Genomic DNA, 21,831 nt, shown 5'->3' on the forward strand with positions numbered 1-21,831 from the left:
ATGAGATATGTCATACCAGCTGCCAAGTAGGGTGTGGGAGGGCTGATGATTTGGGCACTTTGCAGTCATTGAGTTGAACCATAAACTCCACTGTTTACCAAAGTATTCTAGAGTCAAATATGAGGCCATCTGTCTGTCTGCTAAAACTAGGCCAAAGCTGGGTCATGCAACAGGACAATGATCCAAAACACAGCAGCAAATCTACAACAGAATGACTGAAGAATCAAGATGTTGCAATGGACCAGTCAGACGTCCAGACCTAAACCTGACTGAGATGCTTAAGACCTTAAGAGAGTGGTATATAAATGGATGCCCACAAACCTCAATGAACTGAAATAACATTGTTAGATGATATGACATGAGAGATTAGTGTAGTTCATTTACTGACACAAATGGCACAAATGCCAAAATAGTGAACATTGTTAATTAAAACTTCATTAAAACATCTTCATTGAATTTGGTTAAGGTTGAGGAAGACCATATTTGAGGATAATAAAATGGTGACAAGGTTTGGAAGTAAATTGTCCAAAATCCAACATTAGCATTGTTCTTGTTGATACTGGGTTGTGAACCCTAGTATCATCATGAATTCTGCTTTGCTGATTTATCCAACATAAAGTTTTCAAAAAGCAGTTCAATGACCACTGTGTGTGAGACATATCCCCCTGTTTTCTCAGAGGGTCCGTAAGGTTACTCTGCTAACCTTTGTCAAATTGTTCATGGACCTTTAATCCAGCTTCAGACCTCTTTAATACAGTAGCACTATAACAGGATTGGGAATCTTTAACCCCCTGTGACATGGTTGCCAGCTGTTCCCACCCACTCACAGTGGGTCAGCCCACACAGGGATGCTGATGGGTGGGGCAGGATGGGAGGGCATGCCTGGAAAGTGAGAGGATCCTCTTAGCTTAGTGCAGATCGCTGCAGTGTAAAGACAAGAGGAATGCTGAGCCCAAAGGTGCTTTAAAACGTTGCCGAGGAGTGGATATTTTGCATAGTTTTTCTTAATTCATTTTATATTTTTCCTTCATTCTCACACCTGGATTTTAAAGCTTTGGTTGGGCCACATTTATGGATTGCTGAGAGGACGGAGGACAGGTGACTCACAATGGCCATGGCTTTGGATGCAGTGTGGGTGAGGGTGAAGAATGTCTGCAAGCAGAATGGGCTCCTCATCATGTCAGTGATGGCTGTGGTCATTGGATGTCTTTTGGGCTTCTTCCTGAGGACACGGCGTCTCACGGAGCAGGTCAGTGTGTCTCCTCCCCTTGACCCAGTGTGACGTCATGCAGAGAGAATCCTGTATTTATACTCAGTACAAACACATAAGGTTGCTGTTTTCATCAAAAGAAGAAAATGATATTTATATTAGCCATGTAAAACCTTATTATTCATACCAATATTTTCCTAGTTTTATTGAAGTTCAGCCTTTAACCCTAAACTGCATAATGGTTAAGTGCTTACCCTTGTTCGCAATAACTCTCTGCAATAATGAGGATAATAATGCATTGCAGGAAGTAGTTGCGTGTATTGCTAGAATGGTGAGGAAACAGGCAGCAACAAAGCAAGTAAGACTGGCTAGCCAGGAGTTTAGTGTATAGCAAGATATTAACCTGAAACACTGGATGAAAAGACCATCAGTCTCCATATTTAAATTCCCTAAGTTCATTGGGGAAGAGCTGGAAAAACATTGTGAAAGCAAATCAGTCAGAGGCTTCAGCAAAAGTGTTATCGTAAAATTTTCCAAAAAATAGCAAGTTTGTTTTTCTGCTAAATGAGTGAGAAGTTATATTAGAACACTGTTGAAGCTACTCCTGCTTTAATATGTTTTTGCACTGATTTTACATTTGCTTCTGCAAAGTCTGTTTGGATAGAGTGTAACTGTTTTGGGTAGAGATGTCTCCTAAACACATGCAGGAGTAATAAAGTTCCTTTTTGAAAAGAGCACAGCAAGAAGAATGCACTCACCAAATGGATATGTGATTGTTCCTGTTCAAAGTGGCTGTGCAAATTGTGGGTCTTAGCTTTCCTAAGAACTGCTCATTCATACAACACGAGTGACTAAAGTAGTTTTTTCCACCATACATTAAAGGTAAAAACATGCATGAAACTGAATAAAAACAAGAAAGAAAAGCACTGTGTACTCATCTAGCTACCTTCCTAAGCAGTACTTTGAGATTTAGACCATTAGTGTTGAAATCTTTTGGATGAATGGATGGATGGATAAAAATTGAATTCTACTGAGCTGTGATTGATAAATTTGGGTGGAAACGCCTTGGGAATGCATTCATGTCTCTGGAGTGGGGGGGCAGAAGCTGCATCTACACTGGAAATGATCCACTCCTTGCACACTGCTTTGAAGCTGAAAGTTACCTAATTAGTAGGCAATTGTCTATTCTATATTCAGCGTATGTGTCAGTCACTAGTACTTGGTGCTGTTATTGGTAGTCATTTCAAGGTCTCACCTGAAAGTCGAGAAATGTTTATCTTGGATGGCAGCAGTTATTTAACTTGTAGCAGGTTCAATCGCCATATATCATTCAGTTTCTGGTATCTGAGAATATTATTACTGAGAATTGCTTCCAGTGTGGGCGCAGCTTTAATTTGTGTTACAGAACCTTGTTTTTTACTCACTCATCACCCCTCAGATTTGTCCTGTGAACCTATAGGTTCTAGCTTCACCTCATCCAGCTATATACGCCTTATACATGAATATCATCTTTTCATTTCTATCCTGTACTGCAGCTGACTCAGGGAGGAGAGACACACAAAACACAAAACGATGCACTTAGCTCTGCATCACTTCTACCGAAGGAGAAACTTTTAGCTGCCACTATAATAAAAGGAATAAGTATAGTAAGCAAAAGCTGTTTAGTTGTTCATATGTCAAACCATAGTCATGTGCATTAAAATTTGCTGATTGCCAGTGACTCCCAAAAGCAAATATGAGTCCTTTGAATTTAACATTTAACAAGTAGCCATAAATGGATAAGAAGCTGCAGTCCAAAAATATCAGGTAGCAGAAGCTAACATAGGGCCAGCTAGATGCCTTCAAATAAAATACCAGAAATTCACTAACTGAAGTGCAGCCCTCCTGGTCTGTTGGCACAGTTAACTGCACAGCAGATTATATTATTTTGTCAGATATTTTACTCCTTTCAAGGCTCCAAAGCGCTCCAAAATAAACAAGGTCGAGAGATCTAGTTCAGTGGCTCATATCGCCTGAGGTAAAGCATAGCAGACAGAAAGTGATTGGCCTGCAGTCTCCTGTGTCAGCATCCACCTGCTACTCAAAGTACCATACATATGTATGATGTATAGCTTAAAGCCTTATCAAAATTTAACCTGGTTATATTAATATTCATCTTTGCTCTCAGGAGCTCAGTGCATTCCAGCGTGGTACTCTGATAGGATGCTGCCTGTGCAACTTGTGCTCGCTACTGACTGCTGACTATTCTATAGTCATCTGTTAGTGTTGATGCGATTGGGAATGATAGCAACTCAGCCAAGAAGTGTCATGTAAAATCACAGAGCGACCTTCAAACTGCACGATCAGCTCGAGAAGAGTGCGTAGAGAGCTTCATGGAGTGGGCCGAGCAGTTGCATCTAAACCAAACGTCAGTTGCAGTGGTGTGGTCTCAGAGATGTACTCTCTGGAGTGACGAATCACACGTTTTTGTCTGGCAATCTGATGGATTAGTCTGGATTTGGCGGTTGCCAGGAGAACGGTATTTGTCTGACTGCATTGTGCCAAGTCTAAAGTTTGGTGGTGGACAGCATGCACTTGTTTTTCAGGAGCTGCACTCAGTCACCTTAGTTCCAGTAAAAGAAACTCTTAATGCTTCAGCATAACAAGACATGTTTGGCAATTTCATGCTCATAACTTTGTGCGAACAGTTTGGGGATGGACCCTTTCTGTTCCAACATGGCTGCACATCAGTGCACAAAATAATGTCCGTAAAGACATGGATGATTATCCAACATCAGTGTCTGACCCCCCCATGGATTAAGAATGTGATGTCACTCAAATTCATATGCATGTGAAGGCAGACAAGCAAATACTTGGCAATGGCAATACAGTATCTCTCCTTTTCCAAATGCTTACTCTAAATTTCTTATTAACACCACATACTACATAAACACTGGCCATTTGAATCCCTTTACACTTGTTTTTCTGGTGATGCTGCGCTTTTACTATATAAGAGAATTTAAACCGAAAGAGAAAACTTAGTTGCTATATTTATTATATCCCTCATGCAGAAGAAGTATTTGTGTGCACACGTGTGTGTGTGTGTGTGTGTGTGTGTGTGTATTCATGTTTGTTGTCATTAATTTATTAAAGAATGTACAGGAAACCTAAGCATTCATTTACAGTAAAGTTGCTTCAGTCAACAAGCAGCTTTAATGGGATCCGTAAATAAAATGCAGCCTTTTTCTTTCCCATCACCCTTCTGTCTAAAGCTCTGTCAAATTCTCAAATAGACCTAAAAATAGCTCGTGGCTCCTTTACTCTCACAATAGGGGATTACAATCCAATCAAATAAATGCTTTCTCTAATTGTACATCAAATAAAAGTGCCTGTCAGCGGGACTCATCACAACCTACACAGAAGACATTTATGTTTCAAGGCAGATTATCTGTTTCTGCTCTGAACCCCCAAACGCAGATCCTCTCTGTGTTTGGGGGTTCAGGGCATAAACAGGAAGTACAGCTAATCTTTTCAAGTGTGTTTTCGTGTTTGTCTGTGTGTATGTGTGTGTGAGATAAGACTTAACTTGTTTCGGGGAGCAGGGGGATTGGACTGTGCAGCAGAAAAATGAAAAAAGAAGAAAAAAGAAAAACAAAGATAATATTCAAAGGAATTAAAAAAATCTGAAGAGAAGCGACATCCTAACATTTTTTAGCACAGGAACATGTGAAGTACAAGTGTAGGACTGGGTTCTAGGTGGGTGACTAGATTATAGTATAATGAAAGTCTGTAGAAGCAGCCCATTAGTAGCAAATTTCACAGTTAGACTGACAAAGAATGTAAAAATAACTCAAGATTATTTCTGTGATGAGATCAAAACAGACAGATGCACAAACACCTGGTGAAGCGGGTGATTGTCATTGGGAAAATATTTTGCCACAGTGACACACGCACTGGAAATATTCCTCAGAGATTTTGATCCATATTGACATGAAAGCAGAGTTGCTGCAGATTTGTCTGTTGTATATCACAGCCATGATGTGAATCCCTTGTGTCACCACATCCCAAAGATGCTCTGGTGACTGCAGAGGCCATTTGAATACTGTGCAGTCATTGCCATGTTCAAGATTCCAGTTTGAGGTGACTGGAGTTTTGTGATATGGTTCATTATTCTGCTGAAAGCAGCTGTGGTCAGAAAGGGCTGGACATGGTCAGCAACAAGGTTCAGTGCACTATTTGTACTAAAGGGCCCAAAATGTGCCAATAAAATACCCCACACAACATTACATCATAACCAGCCTGAACCACTGATACGAGGCAGGTCGGATTGAGGCTGTCATGTTGTTTATGCCAAAGTGTGACAATCTTACAATCCAAACGTTGCTGCAGAAAATGAGAATCATTAAACCAGGTGACATTTTCTCTAACTACCTACTACAAAATTTTGTTCAGCCTATGTGAATTGTGGTTTCCTGTTCTTGTCTGACACCTGGTGTGGTCTTCAGCTGCCGCAGATGCATACATAGATAGACTTTGTCATTCAGACTTCATTCATACACCATTCAGTGCACATCAAAACTACTCAAACTTCTCAAAAATACTGAGACTAGGCTGTCTGCCAGTAACAACCACACCGTATTCTAAGTCACTTAAATCATCTTATGCTCTAATGCTTTTCCTAAATGCACTGAGTCACTGTGATCTGATTGGCTGATTAAATATTTGCATTAATGAGCATTTGAAGAGGTGTACCAAACAAAGTGGCTCTTGTATATTTTTGACTGAAGCACTGATTAGGCCTACACTTTTTTTTCAGAGTGACTGAAAGTCCCAAGGTGAAGCAGCTAAACTCTCTAATAGTCTGTTTTCCATACTTTTCAAATTAATTCAGCTCAGTTTTATTTCCATAGTACGATGTTATAACAACAGTCGCCTCAAAGCCTTTTATATTACAGAGGAAAGACAACATTAGAGAAAACCCCTGTTTCATACTGAAAGAGGAAAATTATTTCTGCATATTTGATGTGAGAATGAATTAGTAAAGATCACAAAGTCAGATTCGCATTTGCTTTTGTCTGGGTTTTTTGCACTTTTGTCTTTCCTCTTTGCTTCAAAAACAGCAAAGAGGCAGATTAGAAATTTGAAGGAATGGCAGCACAAGTCACTAGCTGGAATCAAACTGCAGCTGTGGTGCTGCAAGGCACAAGGCATTTTTTCATCTCAAGGTGTCAAGGTATTGCCATTTTGTTCAATGAAGCTGGTTGCACTCAGAGTTTGTATGTGTATTTCAAAATGACCTAAATACAAACAGAAGAAGAATATTTAGCAAATAAAAAGTATGACCAGTGCAGTTGTGATCTTGCTGTCACTCATTTGCTTGCTTCAAAGATGGCAGCCAAGTCTGAGACTGGTCACGGTCACATGCCATCTTCAAAGTAACTTTGTAACAAGTGATAAAGTGGCAATTAGACAGAGTCAGCCTGCTGTCTATTTGTGTTTGAATGGAGTTAGGCTGGCAATTACATGCACTCTTTTGTCTGATTAAGTGTGATAAATCTATTGCAAGTCTACTGCAAATCTGTTACCCTCTACATACAGAAAAAATATACCTCACAATAAAGAACATCACATTAACTGCTTACATTCACAGCAACCTGTTAAATCACCTATTGCAAAGAGACACATTGAAGATGAGTTGTGTTCTGTAGTAAAGACTAATTCTGATTGGTTGCAATATGTTGGTTATCTTTCTGCAAGTGCAACAAATTAAATTATAAATTGTAACTATTTGCCAGCCTTCAAGTTGCCTCCCACTAGGTAACCTGTGCAATCACTTTGCAATTGAAAGTGCTGGTCCAGAGGCTGAGGGTAAACAAAGGGAAGAGTGAAGTGTAAATAAGACAAACAGACAGAATGAGAGAGAAACAGGACTAAACAAAGAGCAGAACTAATAGGAGCAGGTGAAACTGATGACAGCAGGGCAAGAAGGCAGGAAGGAAATACATAGTATGACACATGAAGATAGCAATTTTTGAAATAAAACTGGAAAAAACTGAAGGATAAATAAGCAGGAAAGCAGACAGGGAAGCACTGAAGGGTGCACAGGAAACTGAGGTATTAGAAATACAAGGAGTCCATTATGGTACAAGCACCATGACATAAGATGTCTTTTGGTGCCAGAGATAACAGTTCTATTAAATAAGAAATAATGTCCGGCAGGTCTGACATGATGGCATAAGCCTTGGAAATAATATCATTTCTTGGTAGAAAGCTTTACAAATGCTGGAACCTATATTTTCAGTTATCCAACCAATAATTACGGTGGCCCCTAGAGACAAAGCACGTGCAAACTCCAAAACACATGCAAACTCCAAAAGACTTGCAAACTCCAAAAGACTTGCAAACTTCAAAACAATTGCAAAATCCAAAACACATGCAAACTCCAAAACACTTACAAAATCCAAAACACTTGCAAACTCCAAAACACTTGCAAACTCCAAAACACTTACAAAATCCAAAACACATGCAAACTCCAAAACACAACGGAAGTGCTCCAGGACGCTAGGGGCAGTGTTGAGCTTTTGTTACCTAGTAACTACACAAGCCAGGAAGTACCAATGACCGGATTTGGGTCTGCAGCCTTAAAGGCCGCATTTTAAGGCCGATTACGTCACAGCGACACGACGAAGGCTGTCCCAATTCAAAGACTGCTCGAAATGCTGCCCTCAAATGCGTCCTTCATTTCCCTGAATTTTAAGGATGGGTCGGTGTAGCCTTCATGGCCCAACATATCCCAGATTTCATAGCGCGGCGGTGGTGTGGATAATTTTGCCGAAACAAACGGCTGAAGCGGAACCGCCTAAGAGTAAACTTTCAAAAGTAAGTACTGAATATTATGTCACTTATTTATGCGCAAATGTTTTTATAATGAAGAACATTAAAACATTACTGTTGGCCACATGTCGGGAAAGTTATGTGACATTAGCGATGTTTGTACTAACTTGGTTTTAAAGCCTTTACTTCAAAATATACGCTGTTCAATAGTCGACCTTAATCTTACAGAGAATGTGATGATTTTATGGATAATTAAAGTCAGTCATATATCCACAAACACAACAAGCTGATAGTCAGTGAATGCTGCTCGATTTGCAGTCCTGAATATCACGGCACAAGCAGAATTCACTGCACTGTTAATGTTAGCTATGTTATATTGCTGCCTCTGTTCGGTGGTGTCGAGCCAAACGGACTTTAACGTGTGTTTGAACGAGCTGACGGTTCATTCGTTAAGCTGAAAGAAAGATGCTTTAATCACAGGAGTCACACATGTGTCCACTGTACCATCTGGGAACTCTTCTTGTTTAGCACTCGTAATAACACAAACACTAAATCCTCCTTCTCTTGTGCTGTTTTGTAGCAGTGTATACACCTGAGACTGTCACCTGTCTGTCCTGCACTCTCTCTGTTTCTTTCTCTCTGATTGTGTAATAAAAGTATGAACATTCATGTATAAGTTACACTTGTGTTTGAATCCTGCAGCTTATCACACATTTGATTTCCATGTGTGACAACTGCAAGTGTCCAGAGTGAGGACAGACTGAGGGACCCACTGCTGCACATCATCTGTGAGGCTTTGCACCCCTGATGATCCACCAGAACAAACTCAGCAGTGTGTGAGGAAGAGGAGGAGGAAGAGCCAGCAGCAGCTGACAGATGGAGAGAATAGACAGACTGTTCCCTGTTTGTGAAGGACTGCTAGAAAAGTTTAAAATCCCTAACTGTCTGTCCTGAATCAGTCTTATTAGGTAATGTTCAAATAATTTTATCATTCCAGTGTTTTCAGTGTGGGAGAAAGTACTCAGAGCCTTCAAGTTACACACTATGAAAGGCAGCAACAAGTTTAATATTGAGAAACCTAAAGTATGTATCAGCAGCAGAATGGACCTAAAAATAAATGTTTGTTTCAGTTCTATGAAGCTTTGAGTATTTTGGATTAGTAGTACTGCTATGTTTGTTGCATCATATTGCTGTAATTGTTTATATGCTTTATATATTCTGAGGTAAGTTGATCTATAGTGTTACATCATATTCTATAAGGATGTTATGTGTTTGTTTACTTTCTGCCCAGTTTGACCCATTTAGCAGAAGTCAGCCTGTTTAAGGCTCTGATATCTATTCTGTATGACTTAAAGCAGTTATGACATGGTCTGATTTTCTCACCCAATAAAGGAATATTCAATATATCAGTCTACTCTTCATTTTATCAGAAACAGTTATCACAGCTTGTACATTTTCTTTTTATAAATATATGTAAGCAATGAGCCAAATTTAGTAATGCCAACATACTGAAGGAACAACATTTGTCTCTTATATATGATACACCTATATATGCACTGTCAAAGATACTTGTCTTTGAGTGAAGATTTAAGGTGATAAGACATATAAATAACTGCAACTTGAATCTGTACTGAGGCTCAGTATTTGACACAGAGTTCATGTTCACTGCTGTAATAGCTAATAATGATTAATATAACTATAATATTGGCCATATTATATTTACATTACCAAAGTGATATGACTTTAGTCTCATGAACAACATTAGCTAAATGTTATTTACTAACTAATCTTAAATGACTGTTCAGTACAGAAATGAAGCCCAAAAATCATGTTTTACTGTCCTGTGGTCTCAGCCTCAGATACTTATCAAATCACACAAAGCTCTTGTAGAAACAAACAAACAAATGAACAAAATATGTTCTCCTTCATTTCTGTCAAACAAAGTTGTATGACACGTTTCCAGCGGTTAGTATCATGGTTGCTAGGCAACCTGGGAAGAGCGACAGCGACTAGACCGGCCCATATAGACAAACTTGCCGTTTATTTTGCAAATCGAGCTCAACACTGCCCCTAGCGTCCTGGAGCACTTCCGTTGTGATTTGGAGTTTGCATGTGTTTTGGAGTTTGCATGTGTTTTGGATTTTGCAAGTGTTTTGGATTTTGTACGTGTTTTGTATTTTGCATGTGTTTTGGAGTTTGCATGTGTTTTGTATTTTGCATGTGTTTTGGAGTTTGCATGTGTTTTGGAGTTTGTACGTGTTTTGGAGTTTGTATGTGTTTTGGATTTTGCATGTGTTTTGGAGTTTGCATGTGTTTTGGAGTTTGCAAGTGTTTTGGAGTTTGCAAGTGTTTTGGATTTTGTAAGTGTTTTGGAGTTTGCATGTGTTTTGGATTTTGCAAGTGTTTTGGAGTTTGCAAGTGTTTTGGAGTTTGCATGTGTTTTGGAGTTTGCACGTGCTTTGTCTCTAGGGGCCACCGTAAATAATGGCTCTTTTTGAAGCTTCCAGCACCTACAGCTCTCAAACTCACAGCTTTCAAGCTCACATTTTGGAAAGGAAACTTTCCAATCCCATGCCAGCTTTTATACACACACACACTATATAAAATTCATGGTTCGGTTCGCTTCAATACTTTGGTGTCACGGTTCGATATTTTTTCGATACAAAAAAATGTTCATGCTTTTTTAATTTGTCATTTATTAAAATTATAAATATATATTTTAACTCAAAAGTACAGTTTTTAAATCTAATGTTGCTGAAACGACAAAGTAATAAAAAAAATATCTGATGGAGAAATCCCTCATCTTTGGAAAAGAGAGTTTATTACAGAGAAATGGCTCTTTCCAAAATAAAAGCTATACTATATGCTTCTTCTGGGGTATATTCTCAGCAGCATATTAAACATATCAGGTCCCCATAAGGAGAATCATGTGCTAACGGCTGTCTAAATGACTCGGGTAAAGTTTGTAGCATGCGTGCTTGTTGTTTTTGTCTGCTTCCACTTGTCTTTACACTAGGATGATGTCGGCGTAAATGTGCAGTCATATTCATTGTGTTCCCACTAGTGCTGTCAGCGTTAATCTGAAATGACGTTAACGTCACAACACGGCAAATCTCCGTTAACGAGCTACCGCGGATCGCCCCGTGTGGGGGGCTGGACAGCGTCAACACGTTAACGAGCAAACTGCGCTAACGCAGTAGTTCCCACCCATGTAACTGAGCATTGCGTGGCACAGCCGACATACTGTTTTACTTTTGTCCATGACGCGCTTACCTTCAGGGTCATACTTCACATGAAGACCAAAATAGTTCCAAAGGCCAGATCTGAATGAGGGTGGGGGAGGTTCAATTTGCCATGCTGCAACGAGCTTAGCTTCTGTCTTGCTAGCTTGCGCTGCGCTCAGTGGATCTGCGCTCGACAGTGCAGCCTAGGCGGAGTAGTCGAACGCAGATCCACTGAGCTCTCAACACAGACAGCATCGTCAGAAGAAAAGTTGATAAAATAAATTAAAAATTTTGTATTGTTTGTATTGATACACATGCATACCGAACCGAAAGCACTGTATCGAACGGTTCAATATTGATACGGGTATCGTTGCACCCCTAATATCTATCTATCTATCTATCTATATATATATATATATATATATATATATATATATACATACATACATACATACATACATATATATATATATACATACATACATATATATATATATATATATATATATATATATATACATACATACATACATACATATATATACATACATACTAGGGCTGGGTATCGTCACTGATTTCTAGAATCGATTCGTTTCCGATTCACAAGGTCCCAAATCGATTCGATCCACGATTCGATTCAATTCGATTCGATTCAATTCGATTCGATTCAATTAAATTCGATTTGAATCTGGGAAATTTTGACAGTCAGAAATATTATAATTCAGATCAGTACATTTACATATTTTTGTATCTATAAAAAGGAAGCTGACACACGCAAGACTTTATCAAAGGTGTAAGCATCACAGCAGATGCCTTTGTGTCAAAGTAGCCGAAGATAAAACACATAAAAACATGAAGGTGGTTTTCCTGGCCTGGGATTTTATAAAAATATTCTGCAGTACATCAAAAACGAAAGAAAACCATTAATGAACATATGAACGTTACCTCTGACGTTACAGCGGTTTTATTAGAGACACGGCTAAGCGTTTTGCATTTTGCATAATTTTAAAAAGTTTAAATTTGTTCAGTATTGAACGGCAGGAATTAGGTTTTCTTTTCGGAAGTATGTAAAAGGAAAAAAAAAACCAGCGGCCGACAGCGCTGTAAACAACAGTAGACTTGTGCGTAACAAGCAAGCGAATAATGCAGAAAACAGATTTTTAAAACGGGAAACTGTTCAGAGAGAGAGAGAGAGAGAGCTGTGCATGAAGTGTGATTTTATCGTGGTGGAAGCAAAACAGTAAAAGTCAGAGTGATTTCATGACAATGTTTATGTGAAGCGTAGTTTGGATCTTCTTTTGCTGCTGGTTCGGTCAATATTGTTTGGAGAGAGATAAAACTAGCAGCTTTAGAATCAGCGCAAAAAGGGCGTGAACACAAAGCGCAGACCCGCCGACAGATCAGAATCAGCGAGCTGTCGGCTTTCAGCCCCGACCGTGTCCGTGCAGTTGTTGTGCCAAAAAGTGATTGTCTGCCAGAAAGTGATTGCCGTCCGCGGGAGCGCGCGCAGCCGCTTAAAGCTGCAGCGCCCGTCAGGTGAGAATGGCGACATCTCAATGATTCTGATCCGCGGGTCCGCGCTGTGTGTTTACATCTTTGTGCAGAATCTGTGTTCCTGCTCTCATTTACTGTCTTAGCTGTTTGGTGGTTGTTGAAATTTTGTGAGGTTTCACCTGAGATTCTGGCGTTTCGGGAAAAATAAATTTATATTAAAAAATCGATTCAGGATTTTAATGAATCGATTTCACGTTATCCAAGCCAGAATCGATTTTAATCGATGAATCGATCATTAAAACCCACCCCTAATACATACATACATACATATATATATATATATATATATATATATATATATATATATATATATATAATTTAGGTTAGCCAACTAACGGAGTTGCAGAAAGGCGCGACAAAGAAGGTGCATAAGAAATACAACAAGCTGTCCATACCTGAGGCCTGGGAAACTGCCAAGCAAAGACTCACAGCCTTGGCCAGCCGCTTAAGGAGGTACACCAGAGAGATAGAAGGCAGGAGAATAAACCAGCTGTTCTCCACAGAACCAGCAAAGGTGTACTCTCAGTGGCAAGGGAACAATAAGAGAACAGCACCACCAAGGCTGGAGACGGAGCAATACTGGAAGAGCATATGGGAGAAGGACGCAACCCATAATGGCAATGCTCAGTGGCTAGTGGATCTGAGGGCAGACCATAGCGACCTCCCTGAACAGGGTCCAGTAACCATCACAGTGGCAGACATCCAAGAAAGGGTCTCCAGTATGAAGAGTTGGACAGCACCAGGGCCCGACATGGTTCACGCCTACTGGCTGAAGAAGCTGACTGCACTCCACGAGCGTCTGGCAGCACAAATGAACCAGCTGCTAGTTAACGAGAGACACCCGAAATGGTTAACCGAAGGTCGGACGGTCCTGATCCCCAAGGACCCCAAGAAGGGACCAGTCCCATCCAACTACCGACCAATAACCTGCCTCAGTACTACATGGAAGCTCCTGTCAGGCATCATATTGGCTAAGATGAACAGGCACATGATTCAATACATGAGCAGGGCACAGAAAGGGATTGGCAAGAATACCAGAGGCGCAAAGCACCAGCTACTGGTAGACTGAACAGTCAGCCGAGACTGCAAGACCAGACTGACCAACCTGTGCACAGCCTGGATTGATTACAAGAAGGCCTATGACTCAATGCCCCACAGCTGGATACTGGAATGCCTAGAATTGTACAAGATCAACAGGACCCTAAGAGCCTTCATCAGGAACTCAGTGGGGATGTGGCGTACAACACTAGAGGCCAACTCCAAGCCCATAGCACAAATCACCATCAAGTGCGGGATCTACCAAGGAGATGCTCTGTCCCCACTGCTGTTCTGCATAGGCCTGAACCCCCTCAGTGAGATCATTAACAAGACTGGCTACGGATACCGACTACGAAACGGAGCGGTTGTCAGCCACCTCCATGGATGACATCAAGCTGTATGCCAAGAGTGAACGAGACATCGATTCACTGATCCACACTACCAGGCTATACAGTAATGACATTGGAATGTCGTTCGGACTGGAGAAGTGTAGTCGGATGGTAACAAAGAGAGGGAAGGTAGTCAGAACTGAGGGGATTGAACTACCAGAAGGCAACTTTGCAGACATAGAGGACAGTTACAAGTACCTGGGGATCCCACAGGCGAATGGGGACCATGAAGAGGCCACTAGGAAAGCTGCAACCACCAAGTACCTGCAGAGGGTCAGGCAAGTCCTGAGGAGTCAGCTGAACGGTAAGAACAAGATCCGGGCCATCAACACCTACGCCCTGCCCGTGATCAGGTACCCTGCTGGGGTAATAGGCTGGCCAAAGGAGGAGATAGAAGCCACTAACATAAAGACAAGAAAGCTCCTGACCATGCATGGAGGGTTTCACCCCAAGTCCAGCACCCTGAGGCTGTACGCTAAGCGGAAGGAAGGAGGCCGGGGACTGGTGAGTGTCAGCAGCACAGTCCAGGATGAGACAAGAAACATCCACGAATACATCACGAAGATGGCCCCAACTGACAGCGTGCTCAGTGAATACCTCAGGCAGCAGAAACCCAAGAAAGAGGAGGAAGGCGAGGAACCATCATGGAAGGACAGGCCCCTGCACGGTATGTACCACCGGCAGATAGAGGAGGTGGCTGATATCCAGAAATCCTACCAGTGGCTGGACAAAGCTGGACTGAAAGACAGCACGGAGGCACTAATCATGGCAGCACAGGAACAAGCACTGAGCACAAGATCCATAGAGGCTGGGGTCTATCACACCAGGCAAGACCCCAGGTGCAGGCTGTGTAAAGATGCCCCTGAGACAATCCAGCACATAACAGCAGGGTGCACGATGCTAGCAGGCAGGGCATACATGGAGCGCCATAACCAAGTGGCCGGCATAGTATACAGAAACATCTGTGCCGAGTATGGCCTTGAAGTTCCGAGGTCAAAAAAATGGGAGACGCCCCCAAGGGTGGTGGAGAATGACTGGGCTAAGATCCTGTGGGACTTCCAGATACAGACGGACAAAATGGTGGTGGCTAACCAACCGGACATAGTGGTGGTGGACAAACAGAAGAAGACAGCCGTAGTGATTGATGTAGCGGCAACATCAGAAAGAAGGAACACGAGAAGCTGGAGAAATACCAAGAGCTCAGAGAAGAGCTCGAGAGGATGTGGAGGGTGAAGGTAACGGTGGTCCCCGTGGTAATCGGAGCACTAGGTGCGGTGACTCCCAAGCTAGGCGAGTGGCTCCAGCAGATCCCGGGAACAACATCGGAGATCTCTGTCCAGAAGAGCGCAGTCCTGGGAACAGCTAAGATACTGCGCAGGACCCTCAAGCTCCCAGGCCTCTGGTAGAGGACCCGAGCTTAAAGGATAAACCGCCCGCAGGCGCGAGATGGGTGTTTATATATATATATATATATATTGATCCACACTATCAATATATTGATTGATTACAAGAAGGCCTATGACTCCATGCCCCACAGCTGGATACTGGAATGCCTAGAATTGTACAAGATCAACAGGACCCTAAGAGCCTTCATCAGGAACTCAGTGGGGATGTGGCGTACAACACTAGAGGCCAACTCCAAGCCCATAGCACAAGTCACCATCAAGTGCGGGATCTACCAAGGAGATGCTCTGTCCCCACTGCTGTTCTGCATGTATCAGCCACCTCCTGTACATGGATGACATCAAGCTGTCATCCATATACATATATATATATATATATATATATATATATATATATATATATATATATATATATATATATATATATATATATATATATATATATATACACACACACACACATATATATATACATATATACATATACATATACATATATATATATATATATATATATATATATATATATATATATATATATACATACATATATATATATATATATATACATATACATATATATATGAACATGCAGTTATATGCAACATAGCTGTATTACAAAACATAAACAACATGTCTGGTATATATAACTATAACTAACTTTTCTCAGTAATGCTGTTTATTGTACTCTAATGCTTCATTGTGTCACACTTGGTTAGTGAAACTTGTCAAATTGCACAGCCCAGTTCACTGCACATGCACACACACATGCAGGCATACGCACATTGACCCTTAATGCCTGAGTGCAAGATGAGCAGAACTGCAACAGACCTTCTCTGCTGGTCGTATGCAAGTGCTAATCCTGCTCTTACACAGCAAACTAAGCTCTCTCTGCTTAACAGAAAAGCGCTTTAGCTATCATAATGCACCCGCTTTGCCCTGCAGACCCTCAGTCCACTGTCTGTACACCTCCCCCTGACACCATCCCTACATTCATCAACTCTGTGCAAAACATGACTTTCATAAGTTGATGGATAGTGTACTGGCATTTTTAGCTTCTTAGCATGCTGGATGCCTCTTGTTCACCACACCTTTGCAGCATTTTCTTTTCTGTGACAACTTAGACAGTTTTTGCTTTTAAAATAGTAAGATACTAACTTTGCACAGCCTGAAATGATAAATAAGACTGCAACAACATTTACAAGAATCAATCAATCAAGCAACTGCCAATTTTGTTGCTAAACCAAAATTTAAAAAAAAAAAAGAAAGATCTGCAGTAAAAAAAAAAAAAAAAAAAACTGCAGTAACTACTACTTTATTACATATCAATGGGTCACGGTACACACATCTGCAAAAACTTTTATTCATGTCAACACCTTTTAATTTTTGTGCCAAAATATGAGAAAAACTCAGACATATACAGTAGCAATCCAGTTTTTCTGCTCCAAAAAAGAAATACAACAACAGGAACAAATGGACATTTTGCCATGATCGTGCACAAACACCTGCATACACACACACGCACACACACACACGCGCGCACACACACACACACACACACACACACACACACACACACACACACACACACACACACACACACACACACACACACACGTACACACAGAGCCTTACAAGGTGAAAATTAAACTAACAATGCAATTGTGTTTAGTAACAATACAGTTATTCTGAATGGAAAATCCTTGACCTTCATTAATATTTCAAGGAAGCTTGTATTGTTTATGGAAATGTGTCCTTCCAAAAACAGTTCTCTAGTTTTGCTCTCTTCCCCCTGCTCAGTGTTTTGGGTGTTGCATCCTCTCTCAGAGTTACAGTGTTTGTATTGTTTTGTTTTGTTGTTTTAATGAAAAACTGTTGGTATGAGTTGTGGGTAGAGACCAAAAGAATAAGATCGCAGATACAAGAAGCGTACAAAGCATTATGGGGTCAGGAACTGGGTTATTCGGGAGCCAGTGGAGTTAATTCAGGCATCTGATGAGCGTGCCTCCTGGACGCCTCTTAGTTGAGGCTAGGCTCAGACACAGGATGCTGAAGAAATTGCATCTTTCCACTGGTTTGGGAATCCCTCAGTCTCTCCTCAGAAGTGCTGGAAGAGGTAAGCATGGAGAGGGAGGTTTTGGCTAAGACTGCTGCCTGTGCGACCTACACCCAGATGAGCATTTGAAAATGGATGAATGAACTTCTGCAGCCAGTTAGACTGTTTGCACTGAACATAACTCACAATGCAGGAATGTCAGAAACAAAAAAAGAAAAAGGAGGATTTTTTCCTTTTTGTCCCTTGAAGTCAATAAAACTGCAGCAATTCGTGTCACATAGTGTAACGTCAGCAACTTTCCACAGTAGTTGGTCTGCCAGCTAGAAGCTAATGCTGCTTCATACAACTCAACTAAGGGAATTAAAATATATAGTTAACTACTGCTAATCAATTGCTACACACTGTCTGCATGTACTATATGAACAAACTCCCAGGTTACCTATGAAAAAATATAGAAGAAAAGAATAAATCATTGAGTTTTTCACTCCAAAGGTGACATCACAGTGACTTTCTTATGGTAACGGTTTTCTTCTGTTTGTTTTTTCTTTTTGTTACTCATCTTTTTATTTATGACACATCCGTAGTCCATATAATTATTGCCTCAAAGTTGGACTAATTTAAAATTTTATTATAAGAATGTCCCTTTAGTTCTTTGAAAAACCTCCAGTTGATCCAAAGTGTTGCAGAGGGAAGGTTAACATGAAATACAAAGAGAGATGGAATGTTTAAGAAATCAGATTTTTTTTTTGTGCTCATCTTAAGGTATTTTCAAAGCCTCTTTAAAGAAACGCTCCACTGTGTAGCACTTCTCACCTCAGTTCCACACACCAAACAGAAACTGTTTAATCTCATCCAAAAAATTCAGGGTCCGCATTTTTGTGTGCAATCAGTGTGGTAAGATACCTTACTGAAAATGACTAGGTTGGTTTAACAAAATGACAAGCAATGACACCATATCAAGATCAAAACAAGAGCAAGAGCAAGAGCAAGCCCACAGTTGCAAATCAGCAGCAGGAGAATCTATGACCAGTGAATAGTATGAATAGTATGCATAGTGAAGTTGCATTTAGAGGTTTATTTATCTTTATAAATTCATAAATGCTGTAATATGGGATTCAGCTGCACTTCCACACTAGACTCAGATAGCTTGACTCCTGTCCTCTTTCAGCAATAACCCCCCTCAGTGAACTCCCTCCGTTAACCCTGGAAAACAATATTACACTTCCATTCCAGTGCCATTCATTTCTCTTTTTAATAGTTGTATTTTGGATAGTTTAAAATATTTTCAGGCGTTTATTCCTCCAAATATTTTTAAATGAAACAAATTAATATCTTTAACGAACAACTATGATGAATTTCAATCTGGCTAATGCTTTTTATAGATCATTAAGACTGACTCTCAGAATTATTATTCTCAACTCCAACTCTTATCTAATAATGTCTGCAAAGAGGCGCTTGATCTAAGTTATATTTTTGAGTTTGGCTTGTACCCCTGTTCCCCAGATAACTAAAGAAGTGCTGCTTTGCTCAAATGAGACATTAATATGGTATGTGTTTAATTTGGTTGGTTAGATATCAAGTTGTGTTGCTTTTTTAATGCTTTTAATATAAAGAACTTTGTATATTTGGATCTGATCATGATTAGGGAATTAGGTGGTGATGAGTCTGGACCAAGGCTAACTCACTAACACAATCATATTGCTAGGGGATCGAGGGGCTCAGATCACTCCAGCGCAGTACTGGAGCCTGTGTATTCCTGTCAGTTTGCCTCCCTATATAAATAATTCCTGTAAAATGTTGTCCTTGTATCATCCCACCAATTTCTAGTGGGATTAGTTCAGGACACCGACTGTTTTTAAAGCCACCGCATCTGTTTGCTTGGGGTCACTGCCCTGTTTTCAGCCTATCTGTGAAAATGTGCACTGCCACAGCTCTTCTGGATTTTTTTTGTGAGTGACTAAATGTATAACATCCAGCAATTAACACAAAAGACCATGATTGCTATTGGCAAGAAGACAGTCTTCACAACTGAACGCCTGCAACCTTTCATTTCATATGGATACCTTGTAAACGAAGAGCTGCATTTTTACACATTGAAAGAAACAAATTATTGCTTAACTGTTTCTGGTCTCTACCAACTCCTAAAGAAAATATGTGGCTGGATGTTAGGTTGAGAGTAGTGAGAATGAATTAAAAGACTAAAGGTATACAAAAAAATTTAAAAACAAAAAAACATAAAAGTAAAATAGTAAACTAAAGCTTTGCAGGGAAGAAAATTGTCTACGCTGTGATTACAGATATTGTGCCTGTAATAAAAATGTGTAATCACCTCACTGAAAAGCATTGCTGATTGAGGAAATCATGTTTGGCTGGTTTAAGTAATTTATTTATTACAGAGATTGTTTGTCCACGTCAACAGTCTCTCTCACAAAAGGAGCTCCACAAGGTCCTGTACACACCTGATTTCAGATAAGTGGAAGATAATGAATGGATGGACAGACAGACAAGTCGATAGACTAATTATTCGATTTTGAACATCTAAATACAAATACAATAAAAATAAGCCCGTCTCCACACAGTAGTCTAAATAAGGTAGAGAACAGTAACAGATTTTTCACATGTGACATTTCCAGCAAATTTTGTCAGCTATTGTCACACCCACAAATTGAGTTTTATGCACTTTTTCTAAGCCGACCCCTCTATTTGTACCTGAACTTAATTATTTGTTTAATGGCTACAATATACCATTCACATTTAATTTACCTGGCGCTTGTCATTTGGGTAGATGGATAGATGGATGGACTTACATAAACTTAAAGGGCCTTTAATTCATATTCATATGTGATTAGGTGTCATATTATTAAAAATTAATATTTATTTGAATTCATGAATTATTATTTATTATTTAGAATAAACATATTTTATATTATATTATTGTTAATTTTAGATTATATCAAATTATTATTTTTAGAAACAGGAGCAAGCAACATAAGCCTTCACAGGAACATAACAGATGCTTTGACAAAGAGAAAAGAGGATTATTTATTATACACAGAGGACTAAGTGGACACTGGAAACACTGGGCGTACAAAACAAAGGTGGAAGTATTGACAATCTAACAGACAGAGCTTAAAAGCCAAAAAAAATCCAGATTATACACAGTAAACTCTGTGGTGCTCATGCTCTAATAATACATCCGGTGGTTCTGAATCCAGTACAGCACCTCTAAGGACTCACTTTTTTCAATTACCATTTGTATTTTCTAACTTCAAAATTGAAGCCTCAATCACATGTTTAACATTAAAATAAATAAACGATACACCTTTTTCACCTTATCTCGTTTTTAGTATGTGAAAACGTTATAACACCCTCATTATTAATAAAGGACATTAACCAATTAATTTAACACAAGATAAAACCACCCTCTATTTATGATGGGATGAGAAGAGAATAAAAAAAACGTAAAAAAACATAAATACTTTTATGTAAGGTCTTGTGTAGCACATATTCAACTGATCTTTATATTCTGGTGCATGAAGTGTAATTATATTTTAAATTGCATGATCCTGGTTCAGAGCTTTGAAACTGCACTGCGCCCGTAGAGACGACTTGGGAGGAAAGAAGCTTTGTCAAGCAACTGATCCACTGCCAGTTTCATTTTGACAGGGTGGAGATATGCGCTCTGGCTGCATGGGACTGAAACAGCACAGCTGATAGAGAACAGCTGTCCACTGTTGCACTGGACAGGGGCCAGTGTTAAGCCTGGTGGACTCACAAACACACAAAACCCCACAGGATCTGCCGACAAACTGTCCCCCAAAACTTGCATATTAGATTTACCTCTCTGTGCTTAGCCATGACTCTCACCTCTTTTCCTGTTGAAATATTCCTTCCACCTACGCAAGTCTATTGAGTAATAGAAGTCTGTGAGAGGAATGAACAACAAGGTCTACTTTACACACCAGTGATGTTGCTTAGGGAGTTTCTTAAAGTCAATCAGAAGGGATTTCTTTCCATAAAACTGAGTAATAGTCAGTTGAACTCCACTTTCACCACATCATAGAGTTGGTGTTGATTTTGTGATTTGTGAAAGATAAAAAAAAAAATGCTTTTCTTTTTTTTTAAATATAAGTGTCTTTGATTA

General features: G+C 39.9%; 1 protein-coding gene across 1 annotated transcript in view; it reads left to right on the forward strand.

Annotated features, from left to right (window-relative positions):
* The first annotated feature begins 922 nt into the window (after positions 1-922).
* slc1a7b (solute carrier family 1 member 7b) overlaps positions 923-21,831 on the forward strand; it is a 46,834-nt gene continuing 25,925 nt past the window's right edge. Inside the window, exon 1 of the mRNA XM_063465979.1 lies at positions 923-1,249. Within this exon, the coding sequence (XP_063322049.1) occupies positions 1,109-1,249 (141 nt within the window). The 5' untranslated portion in view covers positions 923-1,108. The remainder of the gene's footprint in view (positions 1,250-21,831) is intronic.

The sequence above is a fragment of the Pelmatolapia mariae genome, linkage group LG23 (genome assembly GCF_036321145.2).
Source record: "Pelmatolapia mariae isolate MD_Pm_ZW linkage group LG23, Pm_UMD_F_2, whole genome shotgun sequence".
Taxonomy (NCBI): Eukaryota; Metazoa; Chordata; class Actinopteri; order Cichliformes; family Cichlidae; genus Pelmatolapia; species Pelmatolapia mariae.